This window comes from Mobula hypostoma, chromosome 25 (genome assembly GCF_963921235.1).
Source record: "Mobula hypostoma chromosome 25, sMobHyp1.1, whole genome shotgun sequence".
NCBI classification, from domain to species: domain Eukaryota; kingdom Metazoa; phylum Chordata; class Chondrichthyes; order Myliobatiformes; family Myliobatidae; genus Mobula; species Mobula hypostoma.
The window spans coordinates 3337108-3356471 of NC_086121.1; the positions used below are offsets into that span (position 1 = coordinate 3337108).

The 19364-nt window shown below is 41.1% G+C and overlaps 1 protein-coding gene across 2 annotated transcripts in view; it reads right to left on the minus strand.

Moving 5' to 3' along the window:
* The window catches only part of ppih (peptidylprolyl isomerase H (cyclophilin H)), a 30831-nt gene that overhangs the window by 8371 nt on the left and 3096 nt on the right, over nucleotides 1-19364 (minus strand). The window contains exons 2-5 of one of the 2 annotated variants that reach the window (XM_063033414.1): nucleotides 13494-13558; nucleotides 13363-13386; nucleotides 10673-10717; nucleotides 4383-4425 (exon numbers count right to left, since the gene is read on the minus strand). In XM_063033414.1, coding sequence (XP_062889484.1) covers nucleotides 4383-4425; nucleotides 10673-10717; nucleotides 13363-13386; nucleotides 13494-13558 — 177 coding nt within the window. Of the gene's footprint in view, nucleotides 1-4382; nucleotides 4426-10672; nucleotides 10718-13234; nucleotides 13306-13362; nucleotides 13387-13493; nucleotides 13559-19364 lie in introns of those variants that run through there. The other variant, XM_063033415.1, reaches the window with a different exon arrangement.

The following is a 19364-nucleotide window of genomic DNA, read 5'->3' on the forward strand; positions in this document are numbered from 1 at the left end:
ATAGGAGCTTCCATCTCTTTTATGCCATGGACCCCTACCATTAACTGAGATCTGTGGATCTCAGATTGGGAAACTCTGGCATGAGGGCATAGAAGAATGAGGGGAGATTTGGTAAAGGTATACCAAATTAGGTATGGAATAGATGGGGTAAGTGCAAGCAGGCTTTTTTCCCCCCAATGAAGCTGCCTGAGACTAGTACTAGAGATCATAGGCTAAGGGTGAAAGATGACATGTTTAAAGGGGACATGAGAGGAAACTTCTTCACTCAGAGGGCAGTAAAAGTGTAAAACAAACTTCTACTGTAAGTGGTGGATGTGGGCGCGATTTCAACATACAAGAGAAATTTGCGTAAGTACATGGATTGGAGGGGTATGGAGGGCTATGGTCCAGGTGCAAGTTGATGGGACAAGGTAAAATAATAGTTTGGCAGGGAGTAGATGGGCCAAATGGCCTGTTTTTGTGCATGCAGTGTTCCATACTCTATGATAAAGAATACCCTAAACTAGGCACAAGATTATATGCTTATACATTTTAGACATTCAAAGTCAAGTTTATTGTCACATGCACAAGCATATGTACAGGTATGCACAGGTGCAATGAAAAATTACAACACAGGCACACAGCTTCAGATAAGCAGCATTCAAAAGAGAAAACTAATTAAATTTTTACGAGAACTGAATTAGAACAAGAAAAACAAAGCACAGACATGAGGAATTCTGCAGATGCTGGAAATTCAAGCAACACACATCAAAGTTGCTGGTGAACGCAGCAGGCCAGGCAGCATCTCTAGGAAGAGGTACAGTCGATGTTTCGGGCCAACACAAACAAAGGCCAATTTAGTGCAAAGTGATTAGTAATTATCTTTGCAATTACTGTGTAATCAGAGAAAAAACAAACTTACCAATTCTGTAACAGAACAGTTACTTGTGATCTGATGCAGGTATGAGCCTGCGCTATCCCTGCCTCTGCTGCCGCGTTTACCTATTCCTACTCCAAACAGGTACCTCAGGCTTCCCATCTCCGAAGTGTTCTGTAACCAGTCATCTACCAGAGATGGGTGCTGGGACCTGCACTGTTAGTTGTATACATTAACAACTTGGATGTCTATGCAGGAAGCATGATGAGCAAATGTGCAGACGACACAAAATTGGTAGTGGGTTTGTTATAGAGAAGGGCAAACTTAAGTCACAGAATTATATTGATCAGCTGGAAAGCAGGGCAGATGAATGGAAGATGTAATTTAATCGTGTTAAGTGTGAGGTGATACATTTTGGATGAAAATATAGGCAGGATATATACTGTGAATGATTGGTCCTTAGGGAATATTGTTCAAAGAGATACTGGTATAAAAGTCCTAAGGTGCCTGAAGTTGGCAGCACAGGCAGATGGTTCAGGATTCAGACACTCACTGACCACAACTCTGAAGTGATTCTATGACCTGTCTCACTTCAGCCCAGTATGATTGCACATACAGTTAGAAAATTCTGACTCACATTCAACTCATGTTCTTAGTTGTTATTTCTTCATTTGCACGGTTTGTCTTCTTTTGCACCTTGATTATTTGTCAGCCTTTGTCTGTTTATGTATAGTTTTTTTCATAAATTCTATTATACAGTATTTTTTATTTTTTCCTGTAAATGCCTTCAAAATAAGGTAACTTTAATAATACATTTACTTTGAACGTCAGCAACCTCTGGTAGGCTAATCAGAAACTGGGTTGAGTTTAGAGACCTAATACTGCCTTAGAAAGCTGCAGTTTACAGTCGTGAAGGGGAAGCCAGAGAGAGAGTTGAAGAGGATGAGAAATTGAAATGACAATATTGCTTAGATGGGACAGAATGTTGGTTAGCAAAAACATAGATGAAGAGAAGATGGGACTTGATACAGCCTGCAAACATTTTTGTGAAAGCATTGTATCTGAAACGTAACCCTTGCTTGAACCTTAATGCGCTAAAAGGAGATTGCGACTGACATCCTAGGGAAGTCCACAGCAAAGACATGTCCTTAATGCACTTTGTTAGGGCACTGCTGCTACAGATTTGTAATCAGGCTAGCTTCAAGCCACCGTTCACCTCAAATCTTTTGAGGAGAACAGCCTTTCATATGTGCTTCCCTTCATTACCACATGGCAAGGATTTTGAATGAAGTTCAAAGTAAATTTGTTATCAAAGTACGTACTGTACATTTCACAATGTATTACCCCGAGACTCACTTTCTTGCAGGCATTTACACAGAACAAAGAAATACAATAGAAACAATGAGAAACCACGTATAAGTAAAGACTGACAACCAATATGCAAATACTAAAAAAATGATAACAGCAATAATAAAGACAGTACCTTGGAAAAGTTTTCAGCCCTGAACCATTTGTTACACTAATTTTATTTATACACACACACACACTTCTTATTGTAATTTAGTTTTTATTATGCATCGCAATGGACTGTTGCCACATAATAACAAACTTCACAACATATGCTGGTGATACTAAACCTGATTCTGATGAGTATTAGAACCAGAGATTAACTGAGAATTTTTATCTGTGAATCACATGCTCTTTTTTCACAGTACAGCTCAAACAAAAACAGGGAAAATTGTAAAGCATGAAGCACTAAAAATTCAAAAACTGACATGCCAGCAGTTCAAAAGTATTCATCCCCCTTTGCTCAGTACTTCGTTGAACCACCTCTTATACGACAGAGCAAGATTTGCCCACTCCTCTTTTCAAGGTTGCTCAAGCTGTGCCAGGTTAGTTGGGGAGCAGCGGTGGACAGTGATTTTGAGGACTTGCCAGAGAAGTTTGATCGGGTTAAGGTCAGGACTCTGAGTGGGCTACTCAAGGAGATCATTTGAAGCCATTCCATGGTTTCTCTGGCAATATGCTTTGGTTCATTGTCCTGTTGAAAGATGAACTTCTTCCACAGTTTAAGTTTTTCTGGCAGAGGCTAGCATTCATCTTCCCATCAATCCTGACTAGATTTCCAGTCCCTGCTGCTGAAAAACATCCCCATAGCATGATGCTACCTCCACCATACTTTACAGTAGGGATGATGTTACCTGGCTGACACACAATATTAGATTTACACCACATGTACTGCTTAGTGTTGAGGCTAAAATGTTCCACTTTAGTCTCAACTGACCACAAGACCTTCTTCCACATCTTTACAGTATCTTCTATGTGACACTTTACAAAATTTTTACAAGCAGTGATATGCTTTTTTATAGCCAGGGCTTCTTCCTTGTTACTTTTCCATAAATACTCTTTTTGTGCAAGGCCTTAGAGACTTTGGACCATGAACTTCATCTCCAATTGCAGCCAACGACTTCTGCAGTTCACTCAGTGACTGTTGGCATCACTGTAGCCTCTCTTACAAGCGCCATTCTTCAGTGGCGACTAAGCTTAGAAGGGCAGCCTGACCTAGGCAGTAAGGTTTTTAACGATGGACTGCACTGAGCTCTAAGGGATGTTCAGTGCTTTTGAGATGCTCTATACCTTTCCCTAGATTTGTGCATCTCTATTATCATTTCCTTGACTTGTCTTGAATGCTCTTTTGTCTTCATTTTGGTTTAGTCTGTTGAAAATCCACCATACTGTTGGACCTTACAGAGAGGGGGTATTTATCATTGAAAACAGGTGATCCACCACTTTTCGACATGAACAAATTGGGTGAGTAGATAAGGTAAATATTGCTGCTGAGGAAAGTTAGCACAGTAATTACAAAGGAGATGAATACTTTTTCAGCCTCACAATTTTTGATTTTAACTTTTAGTAAAACGTTGACAAGTTTTGGATTTTTAAAAATTTGACACAATGCACAATGTTTTGTAGATTAGCTCAAAAAATCCTACTTCAATATATTTTAAATTTAGAAAATGGGACAATAAAATGTGAAAATAGTTGTGTGAGCTGAATACTTTTTCAAGGCACTGTAATACTGAGAACATGAGTTGTAAAGTCCTTGAAAATGAGTCTGTGGATCGTAGAAGCAGTTCGGAGTTCAGAGGAGTGAGGTTATTCATGCTGACTCAAGAGCTGATGATTGAGGGGTAATAACTGTTCCTCAATCTGGTTGTTTGGGACCTAAAGTTCCTGCTACCCAATGGCAGCAACAAAAAGAGAGCATGACTGAGATGGTGGGGTTCCTAACAGAAAACACGTTTCCTTGCCTTATACTGATAACTGCTGGTTCAGACCTGAATTTTACAGACCAGAACCAAGACCTCATTTCAACTGATTTACTATCTGCATTTTGGTGCAACAAGGAGAAAATTTCAAGAGATACAATGACAAGCAAAGCCCAGTTGGACCCTCGACGTGACCAGGCAATTAAGTGTAAAATCTGAAGCACAATATTATGTTATTGCTGAAGCGAGTTACTCACGTTTACAAAGTCTCCTCCTTGTATCATAAAATCCTTGATGACTCTGAAAGAATTGAACGGAGCACAGTTTAATGGCACTGCAGAAACATGACTTGTTAGAAACACAAACAACAGGAATTCTGCAGATGCTGGAAATTCAAGCAACACACATAAAAGTTGCTGGTGAACGCAGCAGGCCAAGCAGCATCTATAGGAAGAGGTGCAGTCGACGTTTCAGGCCAAGACCCTTCGTCAGGACTAACTGAAGGAAGAGTGAGTAAGGGATTTGAAAGTTGGAGGGGGAGGGGGAGATCCAAAATGATAGGAGAAGACAGGAGGGGGAGGGATGGAGCCAGGAGCTGGACAGGTGATAGGCAAAAGGGATACGAGAAGATCATGGGACAGGAGGTCCGGGAAGAAAGATAAGGGGGGGCGGGACCCAGAGGATGGGCAAGGGGTATATTCAGAGGGAGAAAAAGGAGAGTGAGAGAAAGAATGTGTGTATAAAAATAAGTAACAGATGGGGTACAAGGGGGAGGTGGAGCATTAGCGGAAGTTAGAGAAGTCGATGTTCATGTTCAACAACACCTTATATTCCATCTGGGTAGCCTCCAACCTGCTACCCCATCTATTACTTATTTTTATACACACATTCTTTCTCTCACTCTATTTTTTCTCCGTCTGTCCCTCTGTCCCTCTGAATATACCCCTTGCCCATCCTCTGGGTCCCCCCCCCCCTTGTCTTTCTTCCCGGACCTCCTGTCCCATGATCCTCTCGTATCCCTTTTGCCTATCACCTGTCCAGCTCTTGGCCCCATCCCTCCCCCTCCTGTCTTCTCCTATCATTTTGGATCTCCCCCTCCCCCTTTCAAATCCCTTACTCACTCTTCCTTCAGTTAGTCCTGACGAAGGGTCTTGGCCTGAAACGTCGACTGCACCTCTTCCTAGAGATGCTGCCTGGCCTGCTGCGTTCACCAGCAACTTTTATGTGTGTTGTTAGAAACACTCCTGTTCTGTTACATGTCCTATTAGAAACACTCATAAATGTAGTCAAAATTCTAATGAGCATGACGCAAAATTAAAAGATTGTAAAACTACTAGAATTACTCAGCCAGTGAGTTGGTATCTGTCCTCAGAAGGTTTCATGTGGAATTATTGGAGAACAGGATTTAAAACTGAACAGAACAAAGGTAGCGTAAATTCAGATTTAAATTTATTTATCACACGTACATCATAACATAGGTTTGCATTTAACAACCAACACAACCAAAGAATGTGCTGTCTAGCCCTTTGGACATTCGAAAGGTTTCAATGAGATCCCCTCATCCTTCTAAATTTCAGCAAGTATAGGCCCAGAGCCAAACTTGTGAACATCCTCTGAATCTTCTCCAATGCCAGCACATCTTTTCTTATATAATGAACCCAAATACTGAAGGTGAGGCCTCACCAGTGCCTTATAAAGCCTCAGCATCACATCCCTGCTCTTGTATTCTGGACCTCACCACTGACTCAACCTGCAAGTTAACCTTTAAGGTGTTCTGCACAAGGACTCCTAAGTCCCTTTGCATCACAGATTTTAGACTTTCATCCCATTTAGAAAATAGTCTGCACATTTATTTCTTCTGTGTGTGTGTGCATGTGCGCCCTTAATTCCTGGTGGAGTCGTTGGGGCACCGTCATGGCAAGCTTTTTGGCATGCTCATCGTACGGCGTGTCTTGGGCACTTGAAACCTGGCAAAGCCCATCCCTCTCCAGGTTTTTTTTACGAGGTTGAGTTGTTAGCTCGACACTCAACCCAGGCACGGATGGAGAGCATGGAAGGGAGCCAGCCGGATTCGAATTCGGGACCCCTCACCCTGAAGTCCAGCGCTGATGCCACTATGCCACCAGCTGGCTTCCATGCATTTTCCAACATTGTATTTCATTTGCCACTTCCTTGCCCATTCTCCCAATCTGTCTAAGTCCTTCTGCAGCCCTCCTGTTTCCTCAACACTACCTGGCCCTCTACCAATCTTCATATCATCTGCAAACTTGGCAACAAGGCCATCAATTCCATCATCTAAATCATAGATATAATGCATAAAAAGAAGTGATCCCAACACCGAGCTCTGCAGACCACTAGTCACTGGCAGCCAAGAAAAGGATCCTTTTATTCCCACTCACTACCTCCTACCAATCAGCCAAAGCTCTAACCATGCCAGTAACTTTCCTGTAATACCATAGGCTCTTAACTTGGTAAGTAACCTCATGTGTGGCACCTTGTCAAAGGCCTTCTGAAAATCCAAATATACAACATCCACTGCAACCCGTTTATCTACCCTACTTGTGATCTCCTCAAAGAACTCCAACAGTTTCTTCAGGCAAGATTTTACCTTAAGGAAACCATGCTGACTTTGTCCTATCTTGTCCTGTGTTACCAAGTACTTCCATAACCTCATCCTTAACAATTGACTCCAAATTTTCCCAACCACTGAGGTCAGACTAACTGGTCTGTAATTTCCTTTCTGCTGCCTCCCTCCTTTCTTCTTAAAGAGTGACATCTACAATTTTCCAGTACTCTGGAACCATGCCAGAGACCAAAATGATTCTTAAAGGAACACTACTAATGCCTCCACAATCTCCACTGCTACCTCTTTCAGAACCCTTGGGTGCAGTTCATCTGGTCCGGGTGACATATGTGCCTTTAGGTCTTTCAGCTTTTTCAGCACCTTCTCCCTTGTAATAGTAACTGCACTCACTTCTCTTCCCTGACACCCTTCAACACCTGGCATATTGATAGAGTCTTCCTTAGTGAAAACTGATGCAAAATACTCATTTAGTTCATCTGCCATCTTCTTGACCCCATTATTTTTTCTCCGGCCTCATTTTCTAGCAGTCCTATATCCACTCTCATCTCTCATTCATTTTTATATACTTGAAAACACTTTTTATATCAACCTTGATGTTGCTTGCTAGCTTGCTTTCATAATTTCATCTTTTCTCTCTTAATGATTCTTTTAGTTGTTTTCTGTAGTTTTTTTAAAAGCTTCCCAATCTTCTATCTTCCCACTAATTTTTGCTTTGTGGTATGCCCTCTCGTTTGCTTTTACATTAGCTTTGACTTCCCTTGTCAGCCATGTTGTACTATTTTGCTATTTGAGTATTTTGTTGTTTTTGGAATAGATTTATCTTGAACCTTTGTCGTTTTTCCCAGAAACTCAAGCTATTGCTAATCTGCTGTCATCCCTGCCAGCATCTCCTTCCAATTTACTTTAGCCAACTTCTCTTTCGTACCACTGTGATTTCCTTCCTGCTATGTCAGACTTTACTTTCTCCCCATCAAATTTTAAGTTGAACTCAATCATATAATGATCTATGCCTCCTAAGGGTTTCTTTCCTTAAGCTCCCGAAACGCCTCTAGTTCATTACATAACACTCTATCCAGTGTAGCTGATCCCCTAGCAGGCTCAACTACAAGCTGCTCTAAAAAGCTATCTCGTAGGCATTCAACAACTTCACTCTCTTGAGATCCATTACCACCCTAATTTTCCCAATCTACTTGCAAGTTAAAATCTCCTATGACTATCATAACATTGTCCCTTTGTGTTGGGCACGTGGCCAAGTGGTTAAGGCGTTCGTCTAGTTACCTCAAGGTTGCTAGTTCGAGCCTCAGCTGTGGCAGTGTGTTTGTGCCCTCGAGCAAGGCTCTTAATCACACATTACTCTAGTCTGTGTCCCACACAGACTTCCAATCTGCGCCTTGTAAGGCATGAAAATGCCCGACGCAGGCCTCTCATGGTCTGAGTCGACAATCCCCTTCCCCCTTTGACATGCTTTTCCTATTTCCTGTTGTATTCTGCAGTCCACATCCCAGCTACTGTTTGGAGGCCTGTATATAACTGCCATCAGGGTCCTTTTACCCTTGCAGTTTCTTAACTCAACCTGCAAGGTTTCAACATTTTCCAATCCTATGTCACATCCTTCTAATGGCTTGATGCCATTCTTTACCACCAGAGCCATGCCCCCACCCACCTTCCTATCCCACCAATAACCTTGAACATTTAGCTCCCAACTACAACTATCCCTCAGCCACCAAGAGATCCCAATGATCCAAGTACCTGAAGTCCTGTCCCCACATTTATAAGCTAAATCATCTTGTTTCTACCCTCACTGGCACACAGCACAGGTAGCAATCCAGGAATTACTATGCTGGAGGTCCTGGTTCTCAGTTGTCTGCCTAGCTCTCTAAATTCTCTCTTCAGGACCTCTTTGCATTTCCTTCCAATGTCATTAGTACCAAGATGTACGAAGACATTTGGTTGCTCCCTCCATCTCTCCAAAATGTGATCTGAGATGTCCCTGACCCTGGCATTTGGGAGGCAACATATCATTCAGGTGTCCAATTCATGCCCAAAGAATCTCCAGTCTGTTCCTCTGACTACTGGGTCCCCCATCACTACCACTCCCCTCTTCTCCCTCTTTCCTTTTTGTACCATGGAATCATGCTCAGTGCCAGTAACCTTGTCTCCATGGCATTCCCCTGGGAGGTCATTCCCCCATAACAGTACCTAAAACTGTATATTTATTATTGAGCAGAATGGCCACAGGGGTGCTCTGCACTAACTGCCCATTCACCGTCCCATTCCTTCTCCTGACAGTCACCCAGAGGAAACCCATGCAGTCAAGCTCCTTACAGACAGCAGCAGGAGTTGAAAACTGACTTCATGGATGGCGCTGTAATCATGTAATGCTAACCACTATGCTACCAGTATTTTGTTAGAAAGATATAAAATGGATGAACAAGAGGCCTGACAACCAAGAAATCAAACTGATGCTATACACTTCTACCACCTCTCGTTGCCAGCCATACATGCAGCTCAATAAACTGGTTAAATACACTGAGTTTAGCTGCAGGATTAACATGGTGATGCTTACAGACCAGGCACCCAAGCAAGAATGTCCGACAAGCTGGATAATACTGAACAAACACTTACTTTTTTTTGCAGATCAGAATCACAGTAAAGGTAAAATGATACAGTATATACAGCTGTGCCTTTATTCCTCATGAATTATTTAACATAGAAAAAAATCACGGTGAGCCTATGGAAAAACGCTTCAGATTGAAGGAATTTCAGCTGCAAGGTTAGACTGGAGAAGCTGGTGGTGTTCTGCTTGGAACAAGTAAAATGCAGAGATTTATTAGAGGTGTTGGACATCTTGTGGGGATTAAAAAGGTAAAGAGTGATGCCATTAGTGAAAGGCTAGAGGAGCAGAGAGCACAAAGCAGACACAGCAGATTGTAGATGCTGGAGTCTGGGGCAAGAATTTGCTGGAGGTATTCAGCACTGGGGGAGGTGGGAGGTGGGGTGGGGAAAAGAGAAGTTTTGCTGATGTTTCCGGTCAAAAGCCCTGATTAAGAGTTTCATGTGGCTCAATGTGAAATTCATCGCCACAGCTGGTTGTGCAGGTTGACTTATCTAGTAGACTGTTGCCACAGGTTCAGATTGATGGACAAATGCCGAATCAGAATCAGGTTTAATATCACCGGTAGATGTCGTGAAATTCGTTGTTTTGTGGCATGTTAATACACAATAACTAAAAATTGAAATAAATAACTGACCAATTGACCTACTAATACATCTAGTTGCTGTGACATGCAACATTAAACAATATTCAAAAATGATGTAGAATACAGAATTATATAAAAAATAAACTTAGAGATTAAGTATAGATATGGAACAAAATATGCATAAATACATAAATACCAGCATGTGTTTACAATGTTAACAGCTTTATCAAAAGTGGTTTAAAGTGTTTACAGTCCAGTGTCTGGAGGTAACAGATAGACGGGTTGGGAGTGGTTAACTAGAATGGCTGATTAGATTACATGTCTGAGGGAAGAAACAGTACCGTCAGGTAGTAGTTTGTGTGACATTATTGGAGCCTAGGGCGTCAAAAGTTTGGAGTTCAATTCCCAGGCCACCTGTAAGGAGTTTGTATGCTCTCTTTCCTGACATGTGAGCTTCCTCTCACATTCCGAGAACATACTGGTAAGGAGGTTAATTGTTGATTGGAAAATGCCCTATAATTAGGGCAGGGTTAAGTAGGTGGGTTGATGGGTGATGCGGTTCGTTGATAGCGCTTTAGGGCTTTTCAAAAGGGAGGTGTTGGAAAACGCAGTTTGCTGGGTGGGTTGTGTCTTGCAATATTTACCCAATTTTCCTTGGCAGCGATGCAGGTTCTAATGGAATGGTGATTGATTCTGATCTCTAGTCATGAAACAATGCCAAAATACAAAATCCAGTGCTGTAAATTAAAATGCACTATCATACCTGTGAAATGTACTTCCTTTGTAACCTACAGGAACCCCGTCCTTCCTGATGGAACAAAACAAAAATCACTTTTAATCTATGGTGTCAGTAAGTCCCAAGTTCTTGAAACTAACATGGTGTTAATCTTTTAAGTCTGCACTTCCAACTTAAAGTAACTCCATTCCAAAATCATTAGAGGCTGGCAAAAGGGTATGAAATAATTGCACTGAATAGATAAGACACAGGCAGCCAAACCATTTTTAAGAAAAGTTGCCGGTGTTTAGTCACGTTCCTTTCAGCAACAGGTTCAAGATTCAGGTTTATTTATCACACGTACATCAAAACATAGGGGTGTTGGGGTGGAGATACGTGTCTACCAATGGAAGTATGAAGTGTTCTTTCCCTAAACTAGCCTGCAGGTCACCCTCGGGCAAGGTGTAGCACCTGCTTAGACCCCCACCTCCCTAATCAGGGTCACATGACGCCAAGGGAGCAGGTGGTGGATGGTCATATGAGCAGCTGGTGCATATCACAAGTCCTGGTTAAGTGACCACTGACGCCAGGCAGACAATCTCTGATAATGGCTGGGGTCACCTGTCTTGTAAAGACACTGCCCAGAAGGAAATGGCAAACCACTTCTGTAGAAAAATTTGACAAGAACAATTATGGTCAAGGATGCAAGACCATGATTGTCTATGTCATACCACACGGCACAGAATGATGATGCTGATGGCATCAAAACATACAGAGAAATACATCTTTCGCACTTAACATATGACTTTGAGTTCTTAGTTAAATGATCCTTGTTCTGTAACAGGAAGTTAAAGAAATGTCAAGTGTCACCACACATTCTGGTGCCAACATAACATGCCCACCACGTTCAGCAAAACAACACAGAACCCAAAAGTAACAAGTAACAGTAAAGCAAGCTCCTTTCCTCCCACCCACATATGCAACCCCAAGATAGTCAGTATTCTTTGGCCTCCAGCGGACTCTCATTCGGAAGCAGACACTGGGCCTTCGACTACCCCAGCTGATTCGCAGACGTGCGGTATATAAAAGATCCCATTATTTAATCAATTGCAATGGCATGTCTTAATTATTTTGTGACACAAGGTCAATAGTTAAGAAGGTAGGTAGAATAAGACTGAAGTGGTGACTTCATTGCTATTGTGACAGATAGATCCTCTGGTCTATATGGAGCTGATTCATGGATCACCTACAGTCGATACCTAAAAGCCCTGAAACAATAACACCAAAGAGTCTTATGAAAGATTTTGACGATCAGCTGAAAGAACAGACACACCAGCATACTGGGGGAGGTCAATGAACTACATCTCCATCATGATAAATCGCTCCAACTCCGATGGATAGGTCACGTTGTTCGGATGCCTAACTTACGTCTCCCCAAACAGATCCTGTGCTCCAAGCTGAAGGACGGTCAGCGAGCCCCTGGTGGACAAAGGAAACTCTTCAAAGATAACATCAATATCGGCCTGAAGAATTTCAACAATGGAAGGAGAAAAACTGGGAAGACATTGCACTCAATAGATTCACCTGGAGGAAATCTGCTCAAGAGCAGCCTGTGTTACATGACAGCAACCTCCACTACGCCAGAGTGCAAGCGGCAACTGCAAAAGGAGAGACTGAACAACCAAACAACCCGACCACTAACCACAGCCACCACTTACTCTTACTCACACTGCACCAGAATATGTGGATCCCAGATAGGCCTCTACCATCAGCTGAGGACCCACCAAGATAACCCCTTAGGAGATCATACTTGACGGAGTGATTGCACTACTGAGACACAACTCTTCTTATACTGTATGTAGTGCTCTGCACTGTGTGAAGTTTGGTGATCCGTCATCTGATTTTAGCCCTGCAGCCTTGGTTGGGGATTAGGAGACGGTGACAGTAGAATATCAACATCAACCAGCAGGTCTTTGACCACTGAACAACTCCTCCCAGCAAAAACCTTTACATTCTTTGTGGAACGGAATAAAGCTCAACAACTTGGTTTACCCAAGGATAGACAATGCGTAATTTCAGGGAAGAAAGCAAAATAATACGTACATATGTAGCCATTGGGTTAAGTTATTAATCCATTCGAGGAAATATGATCTGGCAATTTTGCATCATTGATTTCAAGGCAAAAGAGCTAGCTCATCTACTGATCAAAAACACAAGAGATTCCACAGGTGCTGGAACTCCAGAGCAACACAGACATACTGGAGGATACTGGAGGAACTCAACAAGGCAGGCAGCATCAATGGAGGGGAACAAACAGTCGACATTTTGGGCTGAGGCCTTCATCAGGTAATGAAAATCTTTTCATTACTGTGAATATTGGGTAAACTGAATTTTTTCTACATCTCAAATAAAACTTTATTCTTGATAAAAAAAATTACAAAAATAAACTGTACAATGCCTTCTCAATTACTTTCATAGTCAACACATTAAGTGGTGTTCTATTACATTCCTTAGAACCAAAAGAACTGGGTAAACTGAATAACTGGTTTGTGAACTAGACTCAGATTAGATTTTTTCTCATATACTGCAGGTTGCAATGAAATTTCTTACTTGTGTGTTTTTACTCTGTAAGCTTCACCTGAGCGTAGAATTGCATTGTACTGCATCTAGTTTTCAAAACTCTTAAGAACACCAAATCAAGGCCAGATACTCCACATGTAAACAAAGCTTGGACTGACCTGAATTCTCCAGTACAGAACTGTCTAAAATGGAAAAAAAAAGCATTGAATGAGTAACAGTATAACAATGAATTACAGTAGTTTATAGAGTTTGGAAGGGAAATAAAGTGGCTAATTTAACAGCATCTTACCTGAAGTTCTCTGCTGCCCTGGGAACAACATCTGCAAACAGTTCTATCTTCATCCGACCTACCTCCTGTTACAGAACAAAGAGATCATTTGACTAAGAACTCGAAGTCATAGGTTAAATGTGACAGCGCAAATGTTTAAAGGGAACATCTGCACTCAGAGGATGGTGAGAGAGTGGAACAAACTGCTTGTGGAAGTGATGGATGCAGGTTCAATTGCAACTTTTAAGGTAAATTTGGATAAGTACATGGACAGAAGGGGAATGGAGGTCCAGATGCAGATCAATGTGACTAGGCATGGACTAGTTTCTGTGTTGGTGCATTCTATGACTGTATCCCGATTTTATAACACCATTACAATCATTACCAAGGAGGTTTCAGTGGGATAACAAACCAAACTGCAGAGAGTTGAAATGCCAAAGAATCCAGGATATGATGTTGGGATGGCCAGCCAGCTGAACAAACACTAACATGAAGATTGAGGCAGAGTATTACTCTAACGTTAGATTGGAAAACGTGAATGCTCAAAAGGATCTGGATGCTTTTGCATATTAGTTACTGAAAGCAAACATGCAGGTGTGCAATTGGTTAGGAAGGTAAGCCGTATGTTGAACTTCACCCTGTCAGGGCTTCCCAACCCTTCAGTTAATGGTAGGGATCCATAACATAAAAAAGGTTGGGAACCCCAGCTCTACGAAATGATCAAGGATCCAACTTTATTCACCACATATATTAACATGTATTAGGAATTTGCTGTGTTGTTGCATGTCACACCAACACAAAAATAACAAGAATAAATAATTATATAAAGAAATGTATAGTTAATCTATGGATATGGAACAAAAAGTGCATAAATATATAAGCACCAGCATGTTTTGAGAAAAACAGTAAAGATATCTTATTGCAGGGCTTTGGTGAAAATACACTTGGAATGCTGTGGGAAATTTCTGATCTTATGTAGAAGAAAGTGAGCAAGTGCAACACAGGTCTTGCACTCCCATATTAAGCTGGGATACATTCAGATGGGATATTTTCTAATGGAATATTGATCAAAATTGGTGAAGGTCAAAGTGGGTAGGTCAAATTTCTTTAGCCTCCTGAGGAAGTAGGGGTGCTGGTGAGCTTTCTTGGCTGTGGCACCTTTGTTGTTGGATCAGGTTAGGCTACTAGGGATGTTATGCTAGTCTTCCCCACATTGGCAGCCAAGGATTAAAATACAATTAGAAATATTTTCAAATGTCAAAAGTGAAATATGTATGAGGGTCTATTCTTAAAATCATTACTGTTCAAATATTTGTATGAAGGATTCCCTGAAAGTTTAAGTTTTATAAAATACCAACATAATTCATAAATTTTCATGTTTAGTGTCTGGAACAAGATCACAGCATTAGAAAATGTTAAGCTATCACCCATCTAGATATTCAGTGCAGTTCTGCTCTGACTATAGTAAGTACCCAGCAAAAGAAGTGCCTAATCTTGTACCTCTCTCGATCCACTTGTACCATCAATCTGAAAGGGGCTCATCTAGGAACATTCCTACAAGTTTAGAGATTATGAATTGCTGCAAGGCAGTGTTTACAAGAATCCAGTAATTAGAATAGCACAGTAGCTTGTATTAATGGTGGATGAGATTAATAACCTCTGCGACCCCTCTCCATTTTGGGTTAGTTCTGAGTTGGTCCACCTTCTGGTAAATGGATTGGGACAATCTCTACTGAAGCAATTATCCTAATCACTAAGAAGTTCTTCTAACACGATTGGATTATTTACTTTGCGAGAAATAATGACTAATCAATAAAATCAAGAAACATGCTATTTTTTTTTCAATTCAACTTAATTGCACACTTTCATAACAGTGGCCTTTTAAGTAAATTACTTCTAATTAAAATTATAGGATTCAAAATAACAACAAATAGTGGAGCTGAAATTATTCAGTGTACATTCAAATGATTAAGAACTTAACACATTTACTTGGGTAATTAAATGCTAATTCTACTCAACTATAAAGTTATCGTATAATTCTTCTGTGGATGAAAACTGTTAGAACCTCCATTTGTGTGAAAACAGACATTCCAAACAGAACTAACAGACACTAGTTACTGCATGAACTATCTTAATGAATACAGTGAAATATCTGAACACAAATGTATGTGAAGCTGATTAATATTGTACTTAGAAGTGGAAATATAAGCCAGATCAGTACCCATCTGTACCCATCTCGAAGTAAATCATTCCCTTTAAAATATTTGACTATATTCAATTTCAGGCAAGGCAGCTATTCTATAAACTGTCTGAGTAACACTTCCCATTGTGTAGAAAATCCACTTTAAGCCAAGGACATAAAATGAAAACAATCCAATTTCAAAATCTATTATAGTTTTATAGACATAAGAGTACAATAGAAAATCTATTACACTATCATAGATTTTGATTTGTTCTAGAAACTCTCAATGTTCATTAAGCATCTAATGATCTTGCTCATTAATTCTCTCACCTATAATGTTGAATTTTCAAAAGCATATTTTTAACAGTTTGCTGTCTATTGACTGCTGCCTAATATTCACTGACTTGTTTTCTACTTTATTAGTATTCAGACATCGAAAAGTGAAGAATTTCAAAATATGCTGTTAGCATAATTGGATAAGAAGCAGATTAGAATTAGAAAGGCAGGACGAACCAATTAGAAAATATAAGTAAGTTTATAGAAATTCTTACAAAAGCAATATACTTGTATCAACATTAATCTGATTGTCCTTGGAATAAGAGTGATACTGCACAGAAACAGTATCAACCCATATACTTGCCGCCATAATGTCTAAATCTACACTAATTCCATTTACAGCACCTGGTCTGTAGCTTTCTATGCCTTAGGAATTCAAGTGTTCATTTAGATACTTTGCCATCATCCACTCGGTAGTGTGTTCAATATTACAACCACACTCCGAGTGAAAACTATTCCTTAGATTTAATCTGAACTCCCTAGCTCTAAATGTAAATGAGGCCCGTTGCTAAGAGGATTTTAACTATCTACTGTACCTTATCTATACCCCTCATTATTGTATTTCCTCTCCAGCATAAGGCCGTACTATTGAAACCATACATTTCATTTCTTGCCATTGCTGAAGCTCTCTATCCCAGGCAATATTCTGATGAACATCTTCTACAGCGTCTCCAGTCCCCCATTTCCCAATTCTCACTATTCCTCTACCTTCTCCCATATCTGGCTTCACCTATCACCTTCTAGCTTGTGTCCCCCCCCCCCATCATCTATTCTAACTCCTTCCCCCTTCCTTTCCAGTCCAGGTGAAGGGTCTCAGCTTGAAATATCAGCTGTTTATTCCTATCCAAAGATGCTAACTGACCTGCTGAGTTCCTCCAGCATTTTGTGTGTGTTACTACCATCCCTTGTATTGGTATTGCTTTTATGTTTGCTAAGGGTTTAGAAAAATGAGGGGGGATCTCATTGAAACTTATCGAATATTGAAAGGCATAGATAGAGTGGATGTGGAAAGGATGCTTTCTATGGTGGGGGAGTTAACAGCAGAAAAGGAATTTCTTTAGCCAAAGGATAGTGAATCTGTGGAATTCATTGTCACGGTCGCTGTGGAGGCCAAGTCATTGAGAATATTTAAAGCGGTGGTTGATAGGTTCTTGGTTAGTCAGGGAGAAAGTAAGAGAATGAGGGATAATAAATGAGCTATGATGCAATGTTGGAGCAGACTCGTTGGGCTGAGTGCCCTAATTCTGTTTCTATGTCTTAGGTACCAAGATATTTTGAAAAGATTGCCTTGCATACTGTGTATACAGACCACATCAATGACAATTTGGACATCAATGTAGTATGATGAGTAAGTTCCCAAAAGGCATGAAAAGCCACGACAGCTGAGTTGAAAGACTTGGACTAGTGTATGCCCCATCTTTATAGTCCTCCCCAACTGCACCCTTTCATAACTCTGGCACGGACGGTCCTAAACCCAACTGCAAAAGGGCATGAGGCTAGAAACCGCATCGTGTAAAAAATGCACAGCTACAGTAACTCCAACAGAAGCTCCAAAGACTTCATCCCTGGTAGAGGAACGAATTTTGCCAAAAAGACAGATGAAGTCATGTGGTGAGAGCTGCTCGTCTGGAAGCGAATGGGTGAATCAACCTTCCATAAGCCAGGACCACTCAAAGACAGAACCACAACAGAGGACTCTGGCAAGCTGCTGTCGGTGGCCTGTAGGTGTGACGGACTTAACAACAATAACAAGTACAACCGTCAGTACTTATCAGGATTAAGTGTTACCTACTACAGCTTCTCCCATCGATAGCACCAGACATGTACACCATCATTATGTGGTTAGTACAACACTTTAATTAGGGTTCAGTTCTCACAGCTGAATACAAGCAGTTTGTACGTTCTCCCCTGGCTTTCTTCTGCGTGCTCTGGTTTCCTCCTATATCTCAAAGATAGTCATAGTAGTCATAGTCATACTTTATTGATCCCCGGGGAAATTGGTTAAAGATGTATGGGTTAGTAGGTTACCTGGCCAAATGAGTTTAATTGGGTGGTGGGAACTCGTTGGGCAGGAAGGGCCTGTTATCATAATCAGGTATAAAACACACGTGCTCATGGGGAGAATGTACAAACTTGTTACAGACAGGGACAGGAATTGAACCCTAAGCTACCAATCAGAATCAGAATTAATATCACTGGCACATGTGAAATTTGTAGTTTTGCAGCAGCAGTGCACTGAAATACATAATTTAAAAACTATAAACTACAACAAGAAATTTATTTTTAAATATCAATTAAATAAGCAGTGCAAAAAGAAAAAAAATAATGTACTGTATACTGGTTCATTGTCCATTCAGAAATTCAGTGGTGGAGGGGGAAGAAGCTGTTCCTGAAACATTGAGTGTGTGTCTTCAGGCACCTGTACCTCCTCCTTGATGGTAGCAGTGAGAGGGGGCATGTCCTGGGTGATGGGGGTCCTTAGTAAATGACGTCCAATTTCTGGCGTTGTAAAACATTAAGATCACTGCTATGCTGCCCCATATGGTAGAGAATAGGTTGCATTGCACCTGCAAGTAGTAATTGAATAAAAACACAGCTAAAAAGATAACCTGTTTGGCTACAGGGGAGAAGCCAGGGAAGGGAGAGGGTGGCGGGGAAGAACAAGCAGTGAAGACGAGGTCTGAACACAATGGGCTGAATCTCCTTTTGGAAATGTACCAATCCTATGACTGTATTTGATGATGCTTGTTAAATTTTGAAAGCCTTGATGAATTGAATAGAACCATTTTTATTTACAGGAATGAGCAAAAGCAGAGAATACTGACGTATGACTAGCTACCAAATCAAATGAAGATGAAAATACATGTTTATCCTGGAGCATTTCTGAATTTTGAGGAAATTAGGAATATTGAGGGACTTCTGGTAAGAAGATGGTGCGTTCAGGCACAGTGAACTTTTGGGGAGCCAATCAAAGGTGATTTGAAATGTCTTTTTTATAATGGCTGGACAATGCTAGCCACAAAGAACTTCAGGTACTGCAGGTCTACCCCATTAATGATCTGCTCATTGGCCGAAGAGCTGGACTTGGTGCAGACTGTGTTGCTGCCTGCAATAGGAAAGCAGTCTAACAGCCAGTGATTGTTTTGGATGTTTCTCTTGCTTATTGGTGAGACAGACAGCAGGGTAGCTGTGTGGTCTTGCTGTAGCGAGGAGTAGGCCTCAAGCTGTGGGCTTGCCTGTTGCAGCAGTCCAGGAGAGGAAATGCCAGAGACAGTGTAGTGTAGTGTCCATGTTGGGTTTGGGGGTTGGAGGGGGTGAGAGGATGTGTGTTGGCCCCTCCCATTGGTGCCACCCTCCAGTGTTTGATCAGTGGC